The following is a 26,190-nucleotide window of genomic DNA, read 5'->3' on the forward strand; positions in this document are numbered from 1 at the left end:
ACACTAAGTCTTCATACATTTGTCTGAGTAACTGTTTTAAAATAAGCAGAACTTTAGGCCCTAATCACTATTCTCTAGGGCTGACAATAACAATGATAAAACTCTATTATGAAATAGCTGATTGCTGCTTTATATTAGATATATACATGTTTTCTCTCAATGTATATTCTTTTTAAAAAATTTTGAGATATTTACTGCTGTCGTAGATGCTATGTTAATAGTTAAGGAAGAAAATAAAACCGTATTATAGCCAATCAATATATATTGATCAAAAACAAGTTAAATTCTGTTTTTTAAATAAGTTTAAAAACCAGTGGGAAAAGCCTAGTAAACTACTTGTTTGAAATATTTTTTCAAAAGCCAAACTCTCATATCAATTTTCTTAAAAACCCAAAGTTACTAACAAGTTATACCATTAGATATTTTTATGTCACATGTAAAACATTAATATACTGACCTGCAGTAAAAGGTTCAGTGAAAGGAGTTGTTCCTGGTAAGAGAAACAGAAATACAATGAATTTTTCTGGCTGTAAGGGAAAAATACTAAACTAATTGCTCTCCTGTTAAATAGTTTTCAACATACATAGTCATATATTTAATGTTTAGAGTTAATAATAAATTTTGTTTCATTTTTTAAATAGTGACATGATGTACTTCCAATGAATATATGTGTCTGTATATATACATACACATATGCTGAATTCCACTAAATGCAGAATGGAACAAATATGTTTAATTATGACAAAATCACTTCTCTGTTATGCAGAGGCTGATTTTGCTAGTTTATGATTTCTTCAGTTTCCCTCTGCTTCTGGTTGTCTGCAGCTTGGAAAATTTTCTATTAAATAGCATTTAGTCTACAAGGGCTTGAGGGGGAAAGGAGAAATATTTTTTTGATTTATTTTTATGATTTGATATAGCAAGCTTGTGAAAATAAATCTGAAGTTCCCAATAAGCAACTATTGTAGATTTATCAGTAAACTTCTGAAAGAAGAGGACACGTTTTGTCTTTGTATTTCCATTGCCTAAACATTGCCAGGGTTGTGGTGGGAGTTTATTAAATGTTTGGTGAGGGGTCGGTGCACTTAACAATAAGCCTTCATTAATTTGAGGTTTTCATAAACAATGAAGAGTCAGGTATTTTCTCTATTTCAGTGTTAATTTCTATTAGAAATCCATAGCAACAATGCCATTTACTATTTTATAGAGGAGAAAAAAGAGGGAAGGGCGAGGAGGAGGAGGAAGAGAAGGAAGGAGGGAGGAAGAAGAAAGAATTTCTCACATAATCTGTTTGATTCTCATTCTTCATCCAACCATGCTGGCCTTCTTCCTTTCATACCTGCTGTTTGTAGTTCTCTGTACCTGGAACATGGTTCTTTTCTGCTCTTCTTCTAGTTAAACTCTTATCTTTTCCTCAGTCTTTCCTTAGCTCCCTGACTTGATGAAATCCTCTCTCCTTCATCCCATGCCCCATTTTAAACACTTCATAGCTCTTGTGTTGATGAAAGTTTCTATTTGTTTTTGTAATTCCTTGATTGAAATCCATCTTTCTGCCCCAAGGGACGACTGAGCCAGGGCTCTCAGGAATGGCTGCTCCCCTCTGTTGGCATGCCCACCACACCAAGGCTTCCACAGAAAGTGCGGCTCATGCCTTTCCTCTTAAATACCTGCAGTGAACCAAGGGGTGCTTGGTCTGTGAGCTCCCTGCCTGCCAGACCTCCCTGGTGCTACTTGCCTGGCTGCTCCAACAGAGCAAGGCTTACTCCGAAGCTGAGAGACATTAAGCCTGCTTGAGCACTCCAGGGGGAATTCAGGACCAGCATGCTTCTCCCTACCACAGTCAGGGACTGAGCCCGGGTGATCAAAGGACAGCCCTGCATGCTGGATCCTGTACCCCCAGGACTCAATCATGTCACTCAGGGACACAGAGAGGAGATTTGTGAACTAATCCTGGGAGGCAAGGGAGCCCAAAATGTAGTAAATCCTCAATAAAAGTTCTTAGCTGTATCCTTCAATATAGTAATAATATTAACATAATGTTCAGTAAATTATTAATATTATATTTATAGAGCATGAAATATCTACTGGAATTTCAGTGAAACTAAATAAAACATTAGGATTCAGTATGGCAAAGCACAGAAAGTCATAAATAATATCTAATGAATTTGGGGAAAAATAACCTAGGTAATCTTTCCTATAATTCAATTCTACATTAGATTTATAATTCTTTAAATGTTATCATGAAGGTAATCAATAAGATTCTTATAGTTTCTTACAGTTAATGAGACAAAATTTTACATCTAAAACCATCAATTGCTCACAAAAACTCTGTTAACCTACTGATGACCTTCTGATTCACATGAAAAGTTTGCTTGCTATAATATGAAGTGCTGACAAATAAAATTGAATATTATGTTCCAAACTGATTGAGAAAGAAAAATCAATATAAGAAAATATATGTATAAACTGGAAAAACTGAACCAGTTTTCTTAATTCAGGGTACCTACTGTGATATGAGGTAGTAATCATCGTACTGGAAAAATACATGAAATAGTTATCCAAATTGCTTATGACTCATGCATACTGATGAGATTCATCAAAAAGCAGTCAAGGAAAATTTTATTTCTTTAAACAGTCACAAGATTCAAAAGTTTTAATAATTGATGAATGATTTTAATGAAAGGAGAACTATATAACTGAACCAAATTAATCATCTTAGAAACAGAACCAGGCTGAGAATTAGGAATTCAGTCCATTGCTTGTAGCTAAGGTAATATGTAGCTAGAAAATTATTCTGCAGTGTATATGAGACAATTATGAAGAACTATTGGGATGAAATTGTTATTGATCTTCAGAAATGAATTTATGATTACAGAATGGAGGAAAACATTTCTGAAATGTGTCCATTTTTCTAAGATTTACATCGAAAGAGCCTGCTTGTGTTAATGACATCCAACATAAGAGCAAGTTTGATAGGAAGTCAACATGTTGTTTTGGGTATTTTTAATAATAATGCACCCTATGATGGCTGATACTTTAAGAGATATATTTGCTCTTTGAATATAAAAATAGATTAATTCACATATAAATCAAATAATGCTAAGAATTACAAAATGGTCAAAATTATAGCCATAGTTCTATATTATTATACCAATTTTTTATCCAAAAATAGTCTTGATTTTAACTATATATTTTTATTCTACAGAAAGAAGAGTAGTTCCAATGAATGAAATGCATGAACTGTTGAATTGATCACTATAAGTAATATCTGACCAATAGTTTAACCTTCACCAGAAATTCTGTGCCAAAATTCTAAACCTGAGTTCTAAATTCTCAACAGGAAAAAAGAATACTCATTCATTCTCCAAATATTTATTGAATACTAACTATATATACCTTGGACACTAGATGTAATTAGGAATGCAAGGACGGCAAACCATGATTTATGACTTCAATGAACTTATTCATTTAAGACTGGAAAAATAAATAACAGGAGAAAAAGAAATAGTGCTACATTGGGAGAAAAAAGACCCTAACTTTAGGAAAGTAACTATGTCAGAAATAGCACAGAGTTGGGACGGTGAAGTCTATCAGCAATTTTCTCAAACATGTAGGCTCTAGGAAGAAATGACATCTATCATGGATGTGAATCTTCAATCAAGAAAATTGACATCTATTTTTATTGTAGAATTAATTATTATAATTTAAATAAAAGAAAGTGGCTTTATCCCAAACAAAAATAACGTAGAATCCCAGTGCTAAATTGTTGGCTAGCCATTTTTCTCAAGTTCTTTTTTACCTCATATTTTCATTTATGTTAAAGATACTGAAACTTAATGAATTTTAAAGTTTAGGTAGAAAGACAGAATAGCAAGCTAAACTAGGAAAACTGGATGGTCAGAGAGAAAATTCAGATCTTAATATTTCAACAGTGTAATCAAACTGATGTTGATTCTAATATTGTAAGTTGTTCTAGGTTTATAGCTGAAAAAAATTCCACATATGTAAAAAACTTTATTCATCATTTATAGATTTTCTGATTTACCTACCTATTGTTTCACTGCTTGATGCTGTAATCCCTGGAATGGATGCTGCTGAATTTGAGAAAACAATGAAAAATAAGTTTTGTGTAGATAGGAAATTATGCTTCCAAAAACATCTATGGTCATACATAAAATGAATCAACTTGAAATTAATGTATTAGCAAAATTTGATCATATAGGGATAGATGCCCAAATGTGATATTAAAGTTTTAAAATTTAATCATAAGTAAAAGGTTGAAAACTTATTAACATTTTTTCCCGAAACGCTTCGTCTAAGACATTCTTTAAAAAACAAAAATTTGTCTACTTCCTCTAAAAATGTCATTGCAAAAGCATAATACCGAAAAGGAAGTTTTGTATGTTTTTGAAAATCCCCCCTTGATTAAGTTGTGGGTGGAGGTATAGCTTACCTGTGCTTGAGTTACTGGTAACCAGTGTAATTGCTATGCAAAGGAGACAAATATTTGGAAATGTATGTTAAAATAGTACTGAAAGACAGAGTTAAAATTTATTCATTTAGACATGCTTAGAGATCTCCAGAATGCCAATAAATGATTAAATGTAATAGTTAAGTTCATTTATAAAACGTTCACATATTTCAATATAATTTTACACTCTGCTAGCCATTGCTTTAATTACAAAACATCCAGTTAAAGTTAAAATTCCTCAGTGTTAGTAAAAAAGAATTGTAAATTATTTTCAGAGTACTTCTTCATAAAGAATTTTCTAGCATAGTCTCTTTCTCCAAATCAGTCGCATGCAGAATGTGCTTTCTAGGACAGATAACCTTTGAAAAGGGAAGCTGATCTTTACCAGTTTTACAACTGGATGTAGACCTTGCTACTTGGCATGGGCATTTAGGAAATGAATAAATGGAGAATGACAAATTTGAAACAAGGGCCCAAACACCTGAACTGTAAATTCATTTTGCTGCTCACTTAAAAACTAATAGGCACTTTTTAAAAAAATTTACCTGCGCTGGTGCTTATTATGGATGTAGCTATTGTAGAGGAAACTGTTTAGGAAAGATAAAATGAAGGTAGATTAGTTGAATAATTTTTTGCTAGGAAATTTAAGAAAACAGTTGCCACAAACTAAAATTAAAATTCCTAAAATATGTGCAGAGGTTAAGTGACAAAATAATTTTTCACTTAAGTCAATACAAATAACACTGCATATTTGTTGTATGTCCACCAAAATAACTAATTACTTCTTGTTATTACCACGTAATGAAAATCCCACAGGAACTTTATAAGGTCTATTTATGGGCCCAGAAATATGATTCAGAACCCTTATGTGATGACTTACCTTCAGGAAATAATAAAAATATTATTTTACAGAAGGTTGCGGTACTTTAAACATATTATTAAAACCTAAGGCTTCCCATTTTTACTGTACTATCGTTTAATTGATTCCAGCTCCAAACATCAATCAACAGAAAATAAAATTCTTCTTTAAATCGCACAAGGCAGAATTATGTAAGTGTGCTGCAGCAACTCTAAGTGTACCTATGTTGCCAGTAAGCTAAATGTTCCAAAACTAAAGTTAAACCACATTTTCCCCAGTATTCTCTTGAATAAACATAATGTAGTATCCCTATGGATTAATGCAAACACATGAGTTAAGAAAAATGAATTAACTTTTTATTTCAGTGTTTTCAAATCATCCCTCAGTGTGATCATGATTTTAAAATACTTACTTCACAAAAGATCACATTTAGTTCAACCACTTATTCAATTATTATCTAAAACTGTCAAGGTTGGGATGATGATATTTAACTAATAAACATAGTTAAAGTATTAACTAATAACATAAATATTAACCGATAATACCTAATGTATGGTTTAATATTTCATTAATTCACAGGAATATAATGAAATAATACTTTGACATATTTTCTAGTAACTATTAAATTTAGTTTAAAATTTCTATATCAGCAGATTCACCAGACTGGCACAGACTCATGTGAAACTATAAAGGATTATCCACAAAAAGAAACCAGAATACATACTTAAAACCTAATAATGATGATTTTACCTGCAAATGTTGAATTTGTAGGAGGAATTTCTGAAATAATCATAAATTACTATTATTGGCAGGAATTGAAAAATCTTTTAAAAATTCTACATCCCAAGTTATCTATAAGTCATCTGTCTCTTTTTTATTTTACTTCTTGCAGTTCCTAATATAAAAAAGGAGTAGGTCATATATTCTTTTGAAACTTATAGAGATTTATTTTTAAGATATGTATTGCTCAAAAACAATTCTTTGATTACTTAATTCTTTCTATATTGATTCTCACCTTCTATGTTGTCTCTTCATTAAACATTTTGACTGATGCTCACTCCCTTAATTCCCAAAACCTACAGATAGGCAGGGGTATACATGCAGTAGGAGAAGCCCTCATGCGTATCAGCCATTGCCCCATTTGACGGTTGTTCAAAATGTCTTGGCAGCACCAGTTTTGAAGAGTGACTCGCCATGAACAATCACACAGAAGGAATTGTGCCAATCTCCGGAGGGGCAGTCTAGGGCATTAAGTACCTGCTCCTCTGGTGTTAATGGTCTTAAAAAAGATCCTAAACTCCTTATCTGATCTTTCCTAAATCGATTAGTGTAAAATGCAATGACTTACCACTGCACACCAACTCTCCTGCAATACAATAGCTGAAAGTTAAATTTAAAAAGAAAAAGAATCAGTTTGAAATTTTGGCTCCCTATGGCATATTGTCTAACACTGAAAATCAAACAGAATCAAATAAAAGTAAATAATTGCTTCCCTAGAAACACATTATCAATTCAAATTGCTTGTTTTTCCATGTACTATTATGCCCAGTCATCTCAATAAAGAGTTCTTGGCACCTAAAGAAATGGTTTACAGTCAAGCTATAAAGTTCATTCTTACATTAGTGGTTTCAAATACGTTATTTGATGGCCATGCTATTCTAGTATGACTCCATCAATTTGCTTCCATGTAACTGTTTGGAAGCCTGTAAACATGATTTTACATTTGCAGAATTAAAACTTTCTTTTTTCCCTAAAACTGCACCTGATATTTTCTGTCCTGTCCTCTGCATTACTAAGATTCAACAAATCATTTCTTGATATGTGGGTTTTCTGGCAATACAAAATAACATAACTAATAATAAAACTGAACCTAAAACTGGCCTTCTCATTTAGAAATGGCAAGATCAAAAATTATTAAAAATATATATAATATTCATTATTAAGATAATACATACATACTTTTTTTCCTAAATTAAAATGTAAAAATCAGAATTGCTTATTGGAAAGTTAGTGGAGAATATACCAGGTTCTTCCACAATTATCTTCGATCACTCCCCCTGCTGGTATGATATCATTATAGAAGCAGCTGCACTCAGTTAAACTGACACATTTCATGGTGTTCTCATCCAGGTAGGGGGCACTCTCTGGGCACTTAGCGTAACAACCTGTATGTAAAAACAACCCGCAGTTCATCTCTATTTTCTGAAACTCATTATACTGCATTATATATTTGTAAAGTTACTTAAATGATTCCATGAACTGCAATATATAATAGCAAAACAACACACTCATAATGAAAATATACAAATAGAACACGATTCATATCCTTTTGTAGTAAAATAACCTAAGAACTTACAAATTTTGGTAACTTTAATTTTTTTTTCTGTTTCCTAACGTATTTTTAAATGATCTGCTACTTTAATGATCAGCATGCTGTTGAACATAAAACATAAATACATATGGTAAATAGCTTGAAATGGGAATGTCAATTCCAAATATCTGTTTTTGTAAGAGTAGGTAGATATTGAAATCATAATAAAAGAGGCTGAAAATATCCCAAAACCTAGGGATTTAACACTGTGACTTTTGGAAACGTTTTGCATTATCCTGTTTTCTTATCCCTTCTTTCTTTCTCTCTAAAATATAAAATGCTAAGAATAAAATGCTATTTAAGTGTGAGATACAGTTAATTGGCCACATTTAAGCAAGATTATATTATATATTGCATTCTGAAACTTCATTTTCACCAAATTACATTGTCTAATAAAAGGTATAAAGAGTGACAATAGGATCATAGAGCTGTTCCTTCTCTTTCTTTCTCTCTCTTTCTCTTTCAGCTATTAAACTGACAATTTATGTTTAGAGAAAATGTTTCTAGTATAGAAATATGAATGTCATAATATACATAAATACATATTCTTTAAATTATAGAATGTAAGACACTGAATTGGAGAAACCAACAGCATTTTCCAGTTTTAAAAAATCAATATCATTTCCACTACTTATTGAATATTCTTAAAATATGTCTTACCCTCTAAAAGTGAAGAAAATTTCTGGCCAATGACCCGATCTTTGCATGTTTTTGCAGCCACTGTACCACAAGGTTCATAATGCCAGCTGCATTCCCCAGGCGCATTGTAATAATCACAGTAGACAGCTATAATTGAATTATATCAAATTACTTTCATTCATTATATGACAATTTTCACCTTTCATTTTCCAAAGCACTTTTAAAAGGGATTTTGGACAATATTAATAAATACACCTAAAGTATCATTTCATCTTACCAAGTTCCTTTGGTTTCATCTAAATTGCTATACAAGCCAAAATAGCTCACAAAAAAAGGTGGGGCATATAAGCTCAAAGGAGCACTTCCTTTTGACATCTCACACTCAGGTTGCTTTGAGTTGGAAATGTAAACAGTAATTTTCCCATTTGGAGATATTTTAGGTCATAGTCTAGATTCATGGTTTGAATGTTGAAGCTTAAATTGGAAAAATAAACCTCTGGGAAAATTAAACTTTTAAATGTGTAAAATAACAGTTCCTAAACAAGATAACTAGATGTCAATATAATTCTCTGCATAATAAACTGAATAAAATGAGTATTCTATTTCAAAACTTATCACTTATCATATATTCCCTCATAATACCCTGCTTAGAAGAAAAAGAGTTGACTGATTTCTATAAAGCTTATCACATTCCATATATATCAAGATTCAGTTTGCACTCAATTTACAGTTCACCTTCACTAGGGTTCTATAAAATTTTCAAGGAAACATAACATGTGAGAACTTTAACCAAAAGTAATATATGATGTAAGTGTTTAAGGACATATGAACATGCCAAGGTAAGTTCATTGTTTGTCTAAGTAGTAATACGAAATATTCTCCATCAGTAGTCAATTCTTTTCCCTGCGAACACAAGAATTCCTGAAACTAAAAGTGAACTAGAAATGCAGTGCCAGGTGCTATATTTTTTAAATTAGGTGTTTCTCATATCATAAACAAAAATATTAACATGGTTTTAAACCTTTCTCAGTACAAGAACATGTGTTTTATAGAAAATATAAGAGGAAGATTGATTGTCTAACAAAACAATCCTATCTAATTGCGTTTCTAAAGAACAACACCATATGGACTTCACTTACGACACAGATTTGGTTTTCTCCACGAGACACAGACCCCGACTGCACTGCACGCCTCCGCGTACATAGCCACGGCGGTGCAGAATCCGAGGTACTTCCCCTCCAAGTCGCAGGCGCAGGCTTCCTCGATGCACGCGTCATAGTAAGCGCTTGGGTCAACCTAGGGAGAGCACAGCACATGAGTCTCTCGGAGGAAACCCTGCGCAAGTGGGTGCTTTCAGAGCAGTGCTACCTTGTTGTGGCAGTCTCTGAAGGTGCTGTCTCTGATGACCTCACATTTCCGCACGGCCCAGGCTTTGCAGTAGGGGTTTGAGTCACATGGGAAACTTTGAGTTACTGTGTCTGAACATTCTTGACTGGTTTTCCAACTGTTTCCAAATTCCAGCGCTCCAGCAGCTACTGATGAGTATCTTGTTGTGAAATCATCCTTGAGATCACCATTGTTATTTCCGCAAAGACCACACACTTTGCCCTATATTGATCAGAAAGGGAAATTTGAAAATAAGTTGTCCTAGAAATACTGTGATTGACAGATAGATAGATAGACAGACAGATATCACAATTATGTATATTGTATGATGAATGTGTGTTAAATTCCAAATTTTGAAAGGAAACCAGAATTTGTGGATAAGCTTCTGCTCCCCTTTAAGGTATCCCATATTGCAAAACAATCTAGTATCAAGTAGAATAAATGCCTTAAGAACCAAAAATAATTATATTTGCTACCTTCAAACTATACATGAGTGTTCTTAGAATATCTGCTCCAAGGAACACATTTAATTCTAAGTATACCAACTACCTCAAAATCACATCATGTGATAATCTCAAGTAACCAAATAGGGTTAAATTAGATATCTCATGTTTATTGCATTTACCCTTTTATCAGATTTTATCATCTTTGATTACATTTCATATCTCATGACAAAATTGAAGAGAGGTGGAAGGAAGGCTTGTTATTATAACAGAGACCTCACCATTCTCCCACTCTCCATCTATTGGAGAATACTTGTCTCTAATTTTTAGTAACAGAAATGACTTTGCTTCCCCATTATTCACTTATTAGTGATATACATACATTCCAGCTTGGATCCAGTATAACAGACAGTCTTGTATTTTTGTCCCATATAATGATTATTCCATTTAGAAATTTCAGAATCAAGTACAGGCCAACAGTATGTATGGAGTATGCATTTGTCTTAAGTTCACATTCTTTATTTTCTGTAGTTTTCACTGCAGTTACTTTACCATCTTGCAAGACAACATTCTGATCCTATAAATTAAAAGACAGATTTACAACAGTTTTATTAGGCTGTTCATATTTTGAGAGAAAAATTAAATAAAGAGAAGTAGTACCGTACCTGGAAAGCAACTATGATTTTTCTTGAACATGTGAGCCCATCTTCACAGCATGGGACACTCTCAGTCAAAATACGAAATGTGCCATTTTCACCACCACAGTAATCCTTTAAAATTAAATTATGGTAATAAGTTTATGAATATCAGAGAAACAGAATGCAACTGCAATAGTGTGTCTCTGTAAGAATATTTGTCTTAAACTCAATAAATCACCATATGCTCTGTTATGGAACTTCCAAAAGACAAAAGTTTAACTGCATTTATGGGTAGGTAGCCTTGGCCAAGTCCAATCTAGTTAATTTGCTTTGACTCAGCCCTTTTCCATTACTTCTACACAAGTTTAGAATTATACAATAGATATAGAAATATTTAAATTATATATGTTTGTAATCATAGATTTATTTCTAGCCTCTGTGAATAGTTAAAGGCAGTTTATTTTCCTCAGAGACTTATATGAAACTTGATATTTAATCAAGACTTGCATAAATACAAAACAATCCAAAATTCACCCCTTAAATGTTGTTTAGGAAGCAGCTTAGTTGTATGTAACAAGCATGAACTCTGGAATCAGACAGGTCTAGGTTTGAATATAACATTTTCTATTTAGTAGCTGAAGTTGCTTAACCTCAATTTCATCATCTGCATTGTAGGAATAATAATACCAGTCTTAAAGTATTACAATTATTAAATGCAATCAAAGATATAAGTTTGCTTGGTAAAGAAGCACTCGTAAAATGGTAGTTATCATTTTTGCTGTTAGTGTTGTTGTTAGAATAATAATATCTAACAATTATTAAACCCTTTGTATGTACTCTAGTATGTGCTCTAGTTTGGTTCCAAGTAGGGGTTATTTTCACGCCTGTTTTACAGATAAAGAAATTGAGACACTGAGAGGTTGAGGAACATACCCAAAGTCACACGTCTGAAAAATGGTGGAGCCAGCACTGAAATCTAGTCCTAGCCTCCAGAGTCAACATTACATGGTATAACATTTTACTGCCTTCTAGAAATATACAAGGGCCCTTTTTAATATTGTTGCTATTTTGAAAATTAAATTCTCCAGAACTCATCTACAAATGAATAATAATTAAGAAGTATGGAACTATTATGATAAAACACACTCATAATTACCTCAAGAAATGAATACTGACAGAGACCATCAAAGCTGTAACTTTTCCCATCAAAAGTTCTAATGTGACCTTCCCCATAGATGTGGCAGGTAGTTTGACATTCATTTTGTGTACAGCTCCAAGCCCCTTTTATGCAAGTACTAAAAGGAAAAGATGAGAGTGTGGTAATTATATTATGCCAGGATTCAAAGAATCACATTGCTTTTGTAAAGAAACACGAAGTAATGTTTCATATTGATTTAAATTTTGTAGCTGTCTTCATTATAAGGTATGATAGTCATTATATATAAAAGCTATATAAGGTTTCTATGTTTATTTTGTAATTTTTTTAATTTCAATAGATTTAGGCATATATCATATAACAAAAGATATTTTGTCATATGAATGAATTGTATAATGCTGAAGTCAGGGCTTTTAGTGTACATATCACCAGGGTAGTGTACATTGTACCTGATAGGTCATATTGATTTAAATTTTGTAGTTGTGTTCATCATAATATATGATATTCGTTATATATGATGCTATACAAAGTTTCTATTTTTTAAAAAATAGCATCGTTTTCTAACTACATTTCACCATTATTGTTTTTCAAATATCCCAAATTATGACTTCTTTCCCATGAAAATAAGAGCAGACTGTATATTTTCTAATATCCAAAACAAATAAAATTGTAATCCTTTGTTAAGCACCATTGATTGCAGCCAACTGAAGTGACACTTCCTTGGTCATATTCTTGTCCACCAAAAGAACATGGACAGTCATCAGGAAAGACACATTTTCCTTTAGAATTTCGAACCATTCCTTCTGGACAGTAGCACCCACGTTTGCAAGGCAAGTCCTCCTACAAGAATAAATACAAAATATACACCATGAAGCACTATTCTAATCATGTCACATTATCAGCATTAATTTAAACACATAAATATGCCAAGTATACATTTTGAGTCAACATTTGACAAGTAAAAATTATACACAAAAATAACATGACCTTCAAATTGTTTTTCACTGAAATTTTAGTTTCCTTAGGCCCTGAAATAATTAAAAGTTTTCAAAGCCTAAACCCCAATGTCATGTCACTTACACCAAAAGTAGGTATGTTCCGGGTGCTACATGTTCTGTCACTTCTTCTCTGTGCCTTTGGATCACTGCAGTCTACATACTCAGCTCCTCCAGAACAATTTTCTGCAGAATAAAGGAAACTATTGTTAATCGAGGGCCTATTGATCTGTTTATTTTAGCCAAAGTAGATATTTTAAGCTTGCACCATGATTTCAACACTTACGTAGGGTTAAATCAATGGGAATCTGGCACAGAAGAATTCCATCCCGACAGACACTGGAAATAAAGCAAAATTATACATGTAAACATCAAATTATTTCAAGGACAATTAGCTAGATGGATGAGACACAGTCCCCAGAAGATGCATAAGATGTACCAAAGCATGAGATATAGCCTTGTAAGCATTATAGGCATGTACAAACAAAGTTCTATGGACATCAGAGAAAACTTCATGGAGAAGATGGCTGGATCCTGATGGATAAGATTCAACAGATGGTGCTGATAAGATGTAAAACTGTGAGACAGGAAAGAACAAGATGTGTTCCAAGGACTTCAGTGAGTCATGCTTGGACAGAAGGCAGAATGCACAATAGGGAGATGTGGTATAAGTAGGTTAGGGTCAGATTTTGGATGGACTTAAATGACTTGCAACTTTGTTTATATTCTTCAGGCAACTTTCAGCCACAAAAGTTTCTGAGCATGGAGGTGGCATTGTCAGAATAATGCTCTATGTTAGACATTCTTCCTGCAGTACAGGAAACGTGAGACAGAGAGAGACGGACAATGAACAACCAAGTTAGCTATCACAGCAGTGTCAGCAAGAGCTGACGGGGGTCTGAATAGGGTAGTGATGAAGAGAACCCATAATGTAGAGGTGCTAGCCTATGATTCATTAAAAAGTTAATATATTGATTCCCCAACTACTGCAGAGGGAAAGAAAGTATCACTATCATAACCAGCCAAATGTTTACAGGCTCTGAAGGAAAGGGGTTACCTATGCTTTCCTTTTGAACGGCCAAGAAAAATCATATCATTTATTGCTAAATGATAGCATCATGAAACTAAAGAAAAGAGACAAGGCACATCCAAAGTATTTTGGGATGGTTATTTCATTTTTGCAGTTATGTTGTCAAGAATTTGGTCTGTGGAATTAGAAATGTGGTTAAATTACTTTGCTCCAAACTGCAGAAATCATAGAATTTTCATTACAAAATAGTCAAAATTATTCAATTCTTCAGGAACTAAATCTAAATTCTTGGGTATGGCCTGGCCACTGTTCATGTTTCTAGCCCAATCTTATACACTAGAAACCCACTTGTGTAAATCTTTTTCAAACATTTTCTACATTGGTGCATTTTGCTTATGCTACAGGAAATCATCCTCCACATTTCAATTTTGTTGGGAAAATGATTCATAACAAATGCCAGTCTCCCCTTGGAAGTTTTCCTTAATTTCCTCAGGCACAGTGACTGGCCCCTTCTGGTACCATATTATAGCATACAAACCTACTTTTAACAGTCACCCTGCTTACTCTGTGAGTCCAAGACAATGTTTGTTCATCTTTGTAAATCCAGCACTTAGTACAAGGCACGGCACACAGTAGGTACTTAATAAGTGTTTGTGAGTGATGACTGCTGAGAGATAGCTAGAAAGCATTGTCTGAATATGAAATCATTTTGCACTGTCTGTACATAGGAGCTGTCAGAATGTTTTTTACATGTTTCAAACCAAACCAGAGTAGGATAAATCATTTATAGCCATTAGGATGGAGTGAACCCCCTCCAGAAGAAAAGAGACAATAACTAACCTGAATAGCAAATAAAAAATGTAACATATGGGAAGTCTAAGAAAGATTAATACTAGTAAAAGACCACTTCTCTGCAAAGGACTCAGTACCTTGGTTTCAAAGTCATAACAAGCTATATGGAATCTCCGTACCATTTATTATCACCAATATGGATGAGTTTGCCTGGTTGCATGACCTCGTCATTTATGTAGCAGTCACACTGAGATTTCGAAACACAGTTCCCTTCATTATTCTGGTACATTCCATCAGGGCAGGTGCATCCATCAACTGGAACATCTTCTACATCACAGCTCCTATCTCTCTCTGACAGTGATCGGCAAGAACTATTGCAGGCTTTTACATTGTACTTGAAAACTAGGCCACTTGGACAAGAGTGTTCTGTCGGTACAGAGACAAAAATAGTAAGTATGGATATGTCCAGGAAAATAAAGTTTTACTTCAACTTGATGTTTATAGATATTACAGAGAATTATCCATAATTGAGATTATGAATTAAGAAAAAAGGTGCTTGTTCATTGTTTTTTGTTGTTCTTTTTTCAGTCAATAATGAGTTCCTACTGTATGTTTAAACACTCTCCTGGGGATAAGGCCCACAAACAAGATAGGCAGTACACTGCTATCATGTGGTTTATACTCCTGGGGGAAGACAATTGTGGTATGTTCCAGGAAGAAGCAAGATGGGAAGCACTGAGTGTGTACAGCTGAGGACCTCCACTTAGTGAAGAGGGTGGGTAGACGGGATGGGTAGAAAGGCAGCCCAAAGAGAGGCAGTTCTATGTCTGGGGAATAGCCCAAGTCAGAAGGGAGGATGATTCTTTCAAAGAGCACATAGAAGAATAAAAGCTACAAAGCCAGAGACAGAATCAGAAGTTAGAACTTACAAGGCCCCCTTAAGAAATTTGGTCTGTAGCCTTGGAGTAATGAGAATCCATTAACTTGTTTTAGACATTAGGAGTGCCACATGATAAGGTTAGTTTGACTTGGTTTTGCTTTATAGATTACCCTGGTTTCTCTGTGGAAAATGGATTAGAGGGAGCCAGCAGTGGATATTGAAGGGAGCTATTGCAATCTCTCAAGAGAAACAAATGGTGGTTTACTGAACTAGGGTGATGGTAACAGAGATGGAGAGAGATGGAAATGGATTTGAGAGAGACTTTGGAGTTGAACTTGACAGATCTTATTGACTAACGGGATATGGGCTACAGGGTGTTAAGTATGATCTACAAGAGATTGTTTCTACGAAGTTTGTTGTTTTTTTTTTCTTTTGGTAAGTCAAGTATTTTTATGACATCATATTCAAATAGTGCAATAAATAGTTTAAAACAAAGCAAGGTTTTATAAATATGATAGTTGAGCTCATAATTTATGGATTTGTTTTTATTTGGTTTTTCTCAAAATAAATGATTAATATTAGAATATCGTTTACGAATGCATTAGCAGTCAGAATATTATTTAAATTTCAGCATACAGTAATTGAACAGAAAGATATATTTATATATGAATACCTATCTATTCTTATCTTATATGTGAACATATTAAATCAAGACAAAATAAATGAAGCAAGAAGTAAAAAAAAAATGCAAAGATTGCTCAAGGATTCAAAAAAAAAAAAAAAAAAAGAAAAAAATCTTTGAAAGAACCAGGTACAAATTTTTAAATACACGTGCCTAAACTACACACACACACACACACACACACACACACACACAACAGTGAAACTGGGAAGGAAGTAGAGTTATCAGAAGCCTCCATCCTACTTACCACAACGTCCCGTTCTCCATCCTGCTATGTAGGTTTCCTTCTCAGCACACGCTTTCACATAGTTTCCTAAAATCGTGCACAAGCAATCTTGACTGTTTTCACAAGAGCAAGTGTATTTTTTGCATTCCTTTAAAATAAGAAACAAATTTATATTGCATTACAAAATTATTCAGAACAGGTAAACTGGATATAATAATTCAGTTCATAACCACTCCTCTACCCTGAAAAATATTTTAACTCTGAAACCTTTGGAAGTAGTTTTTAAATATTCAAAATAGCAAATGAATTAACTCATTTGTTGAAAAACTTAGAAAAGACAAGAAGAGAAAAATTCAAGATTTGCCTCATTTGGGGTTATTTTCCAGCGCTACTATTTTTTTTCTAAGTTGGTATATCTAACACTTGAATAAATTAATGGAATCTAATGTTAAATGTAAGCATAAACTTCAATCTATTGACAATGGCTGTTTGAAATGTTAAATATCTACATGCTTTTGTCAATATCATCAAAGCATTTCTCAAAAAGAGCTGTTAATGTTAGACCTTCACTCACCTCATGATAGGATTTAGGGTTCACAATTGGATGGCAGGAAGCAAAAGGCCCACTCGAATCAAGAAGAATCCCACATTGCTTTTCAGCAAACTTTTCTGTAAGGAAATTAACATGCCCAAATTCAGTATCAGTAACATCACAAAATTTTTAATTGAAAGAAAAGATGTAAACTTTTTACAGAATTTTGTCCTTGTTTAAACGATCTTAAAGTGTTTTGCTATAATAAAGCTAATTTGTTGTCACTACATATAGTATGTGGTCACTATAGTGTGATATAATTATAAACATCTTCCACGAAGAGGTAGTCCTTAGTAACTTTGGATTTTTGTATCAAATAGATTAACCTTTCTCTGAAATGGAGTTTTCACATAAAAATGAGAATAAGGGGACCTGGTTATCTTTAGGTAACTTTTGACTTTAAAATATATATTTATGGCTACAGTGTGACAACTTGGTAAATAAACCAGCCACAACACACTCCACCTCCTTCATCAGCCTAGAAGGTCATATCAGTTTTGCTGTAGGTCAGGTATTATAACAAGTATCAATAACTGAAATATACTAATTTTATTTTTTTGAAAAGTGTTTAATTGGTATTTGGTTTATAAATAACTAGCCTAATATTGAATTTACAAAAAAATAAAATTCATAAAAATATAATAGTATCAGAGTAGCAACTGCTTTGCTTAATGATTTTTGGCAATAAAGCAAACTTATTCTACTAAAAAAACAGACCAATTATTTCCAAAATTTTGACAAATTGGTAACCAGATATCACCGCTTTCTATGTAAATATTACTAAAAACTTACTAAAGTACAGTGCAATTTTCTGCATTTAAAATTAAATTTAATTAATTTATATATCTCTCCAAAGTGGTGGCGTATAGTCTGCTCAGCATAAACTGGGTTGGTTTCTTATGAGATATACATTCTTTTTGCCTATTCTCATTATAGTTGTTTTCATTGCAACACCCCCAAGACAAAAATAACATGACAATCAAAACCCTGAAATATGTATTACCATGTTTATGTTAATGCTTCTACCCACTCATTTTTAAAATCAAACTTAGTAGAGGAAGTTTCAAAAGGAATTGCTTTAGTAATTTTAAACTATTATCATAAACTGATCAGACTGTTTCAAATATGTGGATTGAGAAACAACTAATTAGCATGCCAATATAATGTATTTTAATCTAGCTTCGTCGCATTTCTTATTTATGAAAGAAGCATAAGTGAAGTATCCAAAGAATGGAAAAACAAGCATCACATGTACTCACCAGAAAACTGGTTTCCCTGATCATCACCTAAATGTACATCAGGGAAGGATACCAATTGGATATCAGACTGGGATGGGGGGGTGGGGGGAGGGGATGGGTGTATGCCTACATGACGAGTGCATTGCGCACCCTCTGGGGAATGGTCATGCTTGAGGGTGCAGACCCGGGGAGGTGGGGGGGGAGGGGATCGAGGTATGAATACATGGCGAGTGCCAGGCGCACTGTCTGGAGAGTGGGAGCGGACGCGCTTGGGACTCTGACTCGGGGGGATGGGCGGGACAGGGACAATGTATATGATCTGAACTTATGTACCCCCATGATGAGCTGAAATAAAAAAAAATATTTAAAAAAAAAAAAAAAAAAAAGAAAGACAAAGAGAAATATACAGGTTCAAAAAAAAAAAAAAGAAAGAAGCAATATAAAATAAAGCACTCATTAATATCAACAATACTAGAGGAATAATCAAAGCACAGCTTGGATTCAACAAACTTGGATTGAAACTTTATCTGTCATCCTTATTTATACCTCTCTGGGCTCCATTATCAACATCTGCATTAATGGGATAATAACCCCACCCATGTCCTTTATGAGTTTTAGTGAAAATAAACTAAACAATGAAAGTCTTTTGGTAAACTGAAACATAAGCTGTATCATAGCAGTGTAAATTATAATTAATAGGACCTATATTTGGGGCTTTGTATTACTTATATATATGAAAGTAGTGGTTAGGATATCTAGACGTAGCTACAGCTTTGTCATCAAGTGGCTGCAACAGTTTGGGTGAGTCTTGTTACTTAGATGTAATAATAATCATTTTTACAACTAAAGGAGGGGAAATTAAGAAACTAAATGATCTTCAAAGTTTCCTCTATCTAACCCAATTATGCTATAATTATGGAGAAAAGTATGTAAAAAGGGAAAGAGTAGGTATAGAAAAAGACAACCAAGATGAGCCCCCAGTGAAAGATGTGTTTTCTAGGGTCTGCTCAGCCAGCCAGGCTGCTTCTCTGCTGTTTCCTCTAAAATTGGGACAGTACAACAAACACTAGCTAAAATCAGGATTAGCTAATATGCTCATATTATTACCAGAGTGAGTACATAATTCCTAGCACCAAATATGTAATTACAGAGTTTGATATTCAATTAATATTACCTTTTTCTATACTGATACATGAAGCGGAGTCTCCTTTAGGACAGGATGTCATTTCCCAAGAGCTAGCAAATGCCTGAGATGTCTTCTCCAATATATTCTGACTTGACATGAAATCATCCTCTGCTTTGTTGTTGTAGGAACCACAGAGTCCTGTATAATAGCACAGAACAGAGTTTAACAGCTCCTCGCCTACTCAACTTTTTGGATTCATATCCTAACTTCAGTTCTTTGCTCAAATCAGAACCTGTAAAACCTGCAAAAGCTACATGAGAATATGTCTTGGGTCTTTCTTATCCTTGAGTTACATTTTTTCCCTATGTGTAAGTATATTACCTTCTCAAGTGAAGGTGTATTGCAAAAGTTTATACTGTTTATAAATGAGTAGCTCTTTGTGGGACTTGCCGCAATTGTTTTGTTTATTTTGTTCAACATTCATAGCTGTATGTAAGAACTGATTTCTCTGATAGAAAACAGCAGTGAAAGACATGACCACGTAATCTATCAGAAAAACAAGTAATAGTGCAGCTTGTAGTTGAAATAGGATTTTCAAAAGATTTATATTTGTAATATTTTCATTTATTCAACTATAGGTCAAGGCCTTAGTAATTTATATGAACAAAGTGATATATTGACATATTACCAAATCTCATTTAAACAAAAGCCTTAATTTAAAAATTTTTAAGTGCTTAAATTGTTAAAAATCCTTTTGGGAATAGATTTTGCAATAAATAAAGTGTCTTTCAAAGTTCTCTATTCCAACTATGAAAAGCAAGTTGGAATTATTTTACTACAATGTGGAAGGGAAGATTAGGTCAAAATGCTTTATTGTTTAGTGTTACTATTTGAGGAACAAAGGAAATTATAATAAATCATGGTCACATTAGAGCCTTGGGAATAAAAATATATCTAGAGGACTTACCTACGGTGTCTGTAAATTGGTTAGGTGGCATGGACACATATAATTGCATCACAGGAACAATTTGTATTTGCATTTTTACATGATAGTATGTTTCTACTTGAAGATATGAGGAAGATGCATTGAAGATCTGTATTTTATCTGTTAAATAATTATTAATATTAATAACAATTAACATGTTCAATAGTTTATAATTTCTTAAAATACTTTAATATTTTAATCTGTTAAAAAACATTTAATACGTTTAAAAATTGAATAAATGACTATATCTTACACTTATTTTAAAGTGCTGTTATTAAACTTACCTGAATAATAATAACCTTGATTTCTGATCTTGTCATTTGTGACTGTTCCATCTCTGTTGAATATGTATTTGTCAACTGAAACAGACTAAAATTTAAAATACTTTATTAGTTCATATTAATTTACAGTATTAATTTTTAATGTAATATGTGAACCTGAATTTTTGTGTCATGAAACATGTCTAATTTTATTGAATTAATTTATAAATATCTAAAATAGAGAATTTTTTAAAGCATTTCTTATATTTTGCTTCATTGTTTCTCACACCAGCTCTGTGTAGTAGATTGTAAAGGAAACTTCATCTCCAAATTTTAGTTGCAGAAACTAAAACCCAAGAAGGTAACTTGGATTTCCAAAGGTCAAACAGCTTGTAAGTGCCAAAGTCCAGGCTAGTTGTCCTCCCTTCCCATTTAGGTCTATTTGTACTTATAATGTCAGTTCCAAACACATAAAATTCTAAACAAATGCCATTGCCTTTCTTCTTAAATGGTCCACAAAGTTTAACAATTCATTGAGGCTGATCTGCGATTAGCATATTAATCATGTGTCTATAATAATTTTTATGTACTTCAGGATCTTTGGAAATACTTAGCTCTTCTACAGACTTTATCAATTTTCTGTGCACTTTACTTATGCTTTTAATATACATAGTAAAGCCTTGCTCCCTCAACCTTAAAAATTTATGAAATAATTGACATAATTTGAATAAAGCTTAGATAGCTGATTACTTACAGAATTCAAGAGAAGTGTAATGCTATTCAAGCATGTTCCTGTCTGACCACTTGGACAGGGACGAAGCTCAACACTAACAGACCAATCTTTATCCTGTTAAAAAAATGCGTATCATTAAAACGCTATTTATTATATGCTATTACTGTGTGATTCAATGATTCATTTACAATGCACGTTTGAATTTTAAGTATGAATAATTTCCACACACAATCAGTCTGTTCTGAAAATAGAAACCTAGTTTAGTCCATGGTACAGTCTCAGGATTGGCCAAGAACTTTGTAGTTTGGTCCAAGCAGCTTGCATAAACTATGTCTACGTAGTCTACAATTGATGGATTTTCATAGCCATCATTTTTTTGTTGTTGTTTTATCTTTACTCTTTGTCTTTTCCTTAAAGGGAATTGTGCTGTCTTGCAGAAACTAGTAGGAATTAGAGGTAGCTTAGCTTATTTATTCTCTCAACAGTTCACAATGTCTATTTAAATCCAATGTGAGAGGTATTTGCCTTGTAAAATGATAATATAAGTCATGTCAAACACTGGCTTCCGGTTCTCATTTGAAAGTCTAGAAATATCCAATCTACAAGAAGCAAATGTTCCATATGCTTTGGCATTTTTCCCTCTCACTTTCCCCAAACCCTATTCTGATGGATTAAGAGAGCAGCACAGAAAGCAGGAAACATAAACTGTGTTGGTAGGCAATCAGGAAGCTATATTTTAGAATACTGGCCGAGCGCAGTGGCTCACGCCTGTAATCCTAGCACTCTGGGAGGCCGAGGTGGGTGGATCCTTTGAGCTCAGGATTTTGAGACCAGCCTGAGCAAGAGTGAGACCCCAACTCTACTAAAAAAAAAAAAATACAAAGAAATTCTATGGACAACTAAAAATATATATAGAAAAAATTAGCCGGGGATGGTGGCGCATGCCTCTAGTCCCAGCTACTCAGCTACTCAGGAGGCTGAGGCAGGAGGATCGCTTGAGCCCGGGAGTTTGAGGTTGCTGTGAGCTAGGCTGACGCCATGGCACTCTAGCCTGGGCAACAGAGTGAGACTCTGTCTCAAAAAAAAAAAAAAAAAAAGAAATTATAGAATACTGACTTTTAATGGCAGCAGATACATTTTGCAGCTTACTGGACATTAACCCACATCTCTCACTTCAGGATTCACAAATTCCTCTCATCTGCATTTCTCACCAGGAAGATTAAATGCAATGGCTAATTCTCATGTTGACTAAAAGGCACAAGCTACAAAATGAAATCAACCTTTCATTGAAATTCAGATTAATTAAAATTTTAGTACTGATAAGAATTTTAATACAAGGATAGCCTCTATTATACTGGCACTATTGTATTATAAATACTAAAAATAAATTTAAGAGAATGATGAAAGAGATGCTTCACAGAATGTAAAATACTGTATTTGAAGCAGTGGTGAACACATGCAAAGAGAAGTATAATGAAATAATTTTCCAGTGTATTTAGATGATTGTTAGTAAATGAAGAGGGTTTTATTTGTTAAGGTGTTTTTTGCAAGGAATTTCCAAGGAGTATGGGTAATATTGATTTAATAATATTGACAGGTAATACTATCAATGCCAATATGTGACAGAAAACAGATATTGAAATATATAATCATTAATTGGAGGGATGTTGGGTTTTCATTTCCTTAAGTAGTAATTCAAGGTGAAGATTGTGTTTTAATTGGTTGAGAAATAGCTTGGTGTCTATATTAGTTTTTTCGAGTATTGTAGGCGATTACATACGTGAATGGCCAAGAAGTAACAGTTTCCAGGATGGTTGTATTTAATACCATCAAAGGTGGTAAATGAACTTCCTTCCACCTTACATCTTCCAGGACATAATGCTTCAGTACAAGACCACTTTGCTTCTTGGCATGTACTGTTAAAATTCAATAGTTATGTTAAAGGTCATCAATTGTGTTTCTCTATGGTGAAAATAAATATCACAACACTAAAAAATAATAACGTTTGGTTAAGCTTTATTAGATCCTCATCATCATTCCCCACTCAACATCTCAGCTCTGATAAAGCTGCTCATTGATGGCAGTATCCTGGTATTTTAAAAGACTTTAATTCTAGGTCAGGCATGGTGGCTCATGCCTGTAATCTCAGCACTTTGGGAGGCTGAGGTGGGAGGATCACTTGAGGCCAGGAGTTTGAGACCAGCCTTGGCAATATAGTAAGACCCTGTGTCTAAAAAAAAAATTTTTTTTAATTAGCTGGACGTGGTGGTACACCCCTGTAGTACCAGCTATTTGGGAGGCAAAGAGGGGAGGGAGGATTGCTTGAGCCCAGGAGTTTGAGGCTGCAGTGAGCTATGATCAGGCCATTACACTCCAGCCTGGGAAACAGATTTGAATTCTATTGACTAAAATGATAACTTCCACATGGATTAAACATATAAACACCATAAGCTGGATTTTAGGAGTTTCCTTAAATGGAACACATTTCATTAATAGTATTAAAACACCCACTACAAGCCACATTGTAGGCTTGCCTGTCCAGTATAATACAGAGACATATAGCTACTGAGCTTTTGAAATGTAGCTAGTCCAAATTGAGATCTGCTGTAAATTTAAAATGCACACAGATTTTTGAAGACAGTGTGAAAGAATTATAAAATCTCTCATTAACTTTATTTTATATTAATTTTATCTTGAAATAATATTTTAAAGATATTGGATTACATAAAATACATAATTAATTCCACCTGATTGCTTCTTTTTACTTCTTTAAAATACGTCAACTAAAAAATGTTTAATTATATATGTGTATCACATTTGTGGCCCACATTATATTTCTCTTGGACAGTATTGTTACAGATATTCAATAAATCGTAGCTATTGTTATTCATAGTTATTAATATGCTATCACTACAATAACTAAGTATTTTTTATTTATAGAGAAAGTAGATTTTTTCACTGGGCCAGATTATTTCTCCACAAGGACATAATACATTTCTAGACAAGTCCTTTGTACTCTTGCAGAAATTTGGAGTTTCATAGAAAAACCATAATGAAGAATGGAGAAATCTCACTGGTCAGTAGATTGTTGTTGAACTCCAAAGGAAGATTCACGTCAACTATTCAATTAATAGAGAAATAATCTACACTAACTTTTGGCACATTAAAATTTACTAAAGTTATTACCTATCTTTACCAATCTAGCTGCATAGGAAAATTATTTAAAAAATAATTTTAAAATAATGCTTCTGACTATACATTTTACTAAACATTCTTGGTAGAATTAGCATCACTATTTTTTCGGTATTGTAACCAAACTCTTATATTATACTTTGCTCTATATTTGCAACGACCAAGTGGTTTACTATTCAAAACACTATTTCAGTTAGTGAATAACATTATTTTTTAAAGATACACAGAAAGCTCATATTTTTAATAAAAGCACAGTAAGCCTTCCTCAAAAAAAAAAAAGATATAACAGCAACACAGAATATGCAATGAGATTGCTTTTTATTTCTGAAAAATTTATTTTAAGGGTTAGCTTAGGAATTTCTTTCAAGTTAGAGTTTGCTTTTTATTTCTGAAAAATTTATTTTAAGGGTTAGCTTAGGAATTTCTTTCAAGTTAGATTTTAAAAATTGGTATTATTCCACCATCAATAAAACATGAACAAAAAGCACACACATACCACTGGGAACCACAAGGACCTTCTCGGACTTCTCCTGGCTGATACACTTTTCCATTGGATTCACAGGGACATTCAGCCTTCAGAACACATTTTCCTTTTGTTCCAATATCATCCAATAGATAACCTAGAACACATTATATAAGGTTAATCTCAAAACTATATAAACCTCAGTAAATTGGACAGCAGCGTATTGTAAAATCACTTGAAATAGTTCTTCAAGTATAAACACTCACTGAAAATGGTAACTTATTGTTAAATTACTCATCATTTGAGAACTGGCAAGAGGATAGATAACAATTTTCCGAGCCTTAGTTACTGCTCCACAGAGTACAGTCCTATTGAGCTTAATGTAGGACTAGAGAATATTCCGTGAGCACCAGAGCCCTCAGGTACTATAGAGATAGAAATACACATTAGCTTTAAAATTCATTCTAACCTTCCTCTGCAGTTTGCTAGGAGGATAGATTAGGAGCAGCTGAATTGTTGAAATATTTTGTTACAAATAAGTCACCACTCTGGCAAGACTTGAGTCCCACTTTGTTTTCAGCTCTTTTAGTGTAAATACTCTCCCAGGTGTATTACCTTCTGAGCAGGTGCAGCCACTCACACATTCACTGTCTTGAAAAGGGGCCACATTAGAACAAGTTGCAGGATTGGAGGGTCCACATTCTTTGTAGATATGTTGTTCTGGGCAGCTAGGTTGTTCTGGAAAAATATAGAAATGTATGCATGGAAATTAGAAGGAAAAGAATGTGGTAATTACATAATATTCTAATGAGGAGCTTTTTCAAATGGGATTCTTTGAGTCTGATTTTCAAGATATGTCAGTCTTTAAAGATACTCAATATAAGTAAATTATGTCACTTTCCCATGCATTATTTTATGATACAATATGTAATTTGGAGGAGACGTATATTGTGTATAATTTAATTTCATCTTAAGTTAAAACTGATACTCTATTTATGAGGATTGATCTAAGCATAAGTAGAAGTATATTTGT

General features: G+C 33.4%; 1 protein-coding gene across 1 annotated transcript in view; it reads right to left on the reverse strand.

Annotated features, from left to right (window-relative positions):
* Positions 1-26,190, reverse strand: part of MUC19 (mucin 19, oligomeric) — a 146,959-nt gene that overhangs the window by 96,565 nt on the left and 24,204 nt on the right. The window contains 26 exon segments of the mRNA XM_045555171.1: positions 458-490; positions 4,050-4,094; positions 4,454-4,486; positions 5,017-5,058; positions 6,081-6,110; positions 6,679-6,710; positions 7,354-7,495; positions 8,362-8,487; positions 9,480-9,636; positions 9,709-9,948; positions 10,552-10,746; positions 10,835-10,939; positions 11,964-12,102; positions 12,652-12,803; positions 13,044-13,144; positions 13,245-13,297; positions 14,960-15,206; positions 16,590-16,716; positions 17,143-17,237; positions 19,573-19,722; positions 20,492-20,629; positions 20,794-20,878; positions 21,524-21,616; positions 23,283-23,418; positions 25,191-25,314; positions 25,773-25,895. Of these exon segments, the coding sequence (XP_045411127.1) occupies positions 458-490; positions 4,050-4,094; positions 4,454-4,486; positions 5,017-5,058; positions 6,081-6,110; positions 6,679-6,710; positions 7,354-7,495; positions 8,362-8,487; positions 9,480-9,636; positions 9,709-9,948; positions 10,552-10,746; positions 10,835-10,939; positions 11,964-12,102; positions 12,652-12,803; positions 13,044-13,144; positions 13,245-13,297; positions 14,960-15,206; positions 16,590-16,716; positions 17,143-17,237; positions 19,573-19,722; positions 20,492-20,629; positions 20,794-20,878; positions 21,524-21,616; positions 23,283-23,418; positions 25,191-25,314; positions 25,773-25,895 (2,943 nt within the window).

This window comes from Lemur catta, chromosome 6 (genome assembly GCF_020740605.2).
Source record: "Lemur catta isolate mLemCat1 chromosome 6, mLemCat1.pri, whole genome shotgun sequence".
In the NCBI taxonomy this organism is placed as follows: domain Eukaryota; kingdom Metazoa; phylum Chordata; class Mammalia; order Primates; family Lemuridae; genus Lemur; species Lemur catta.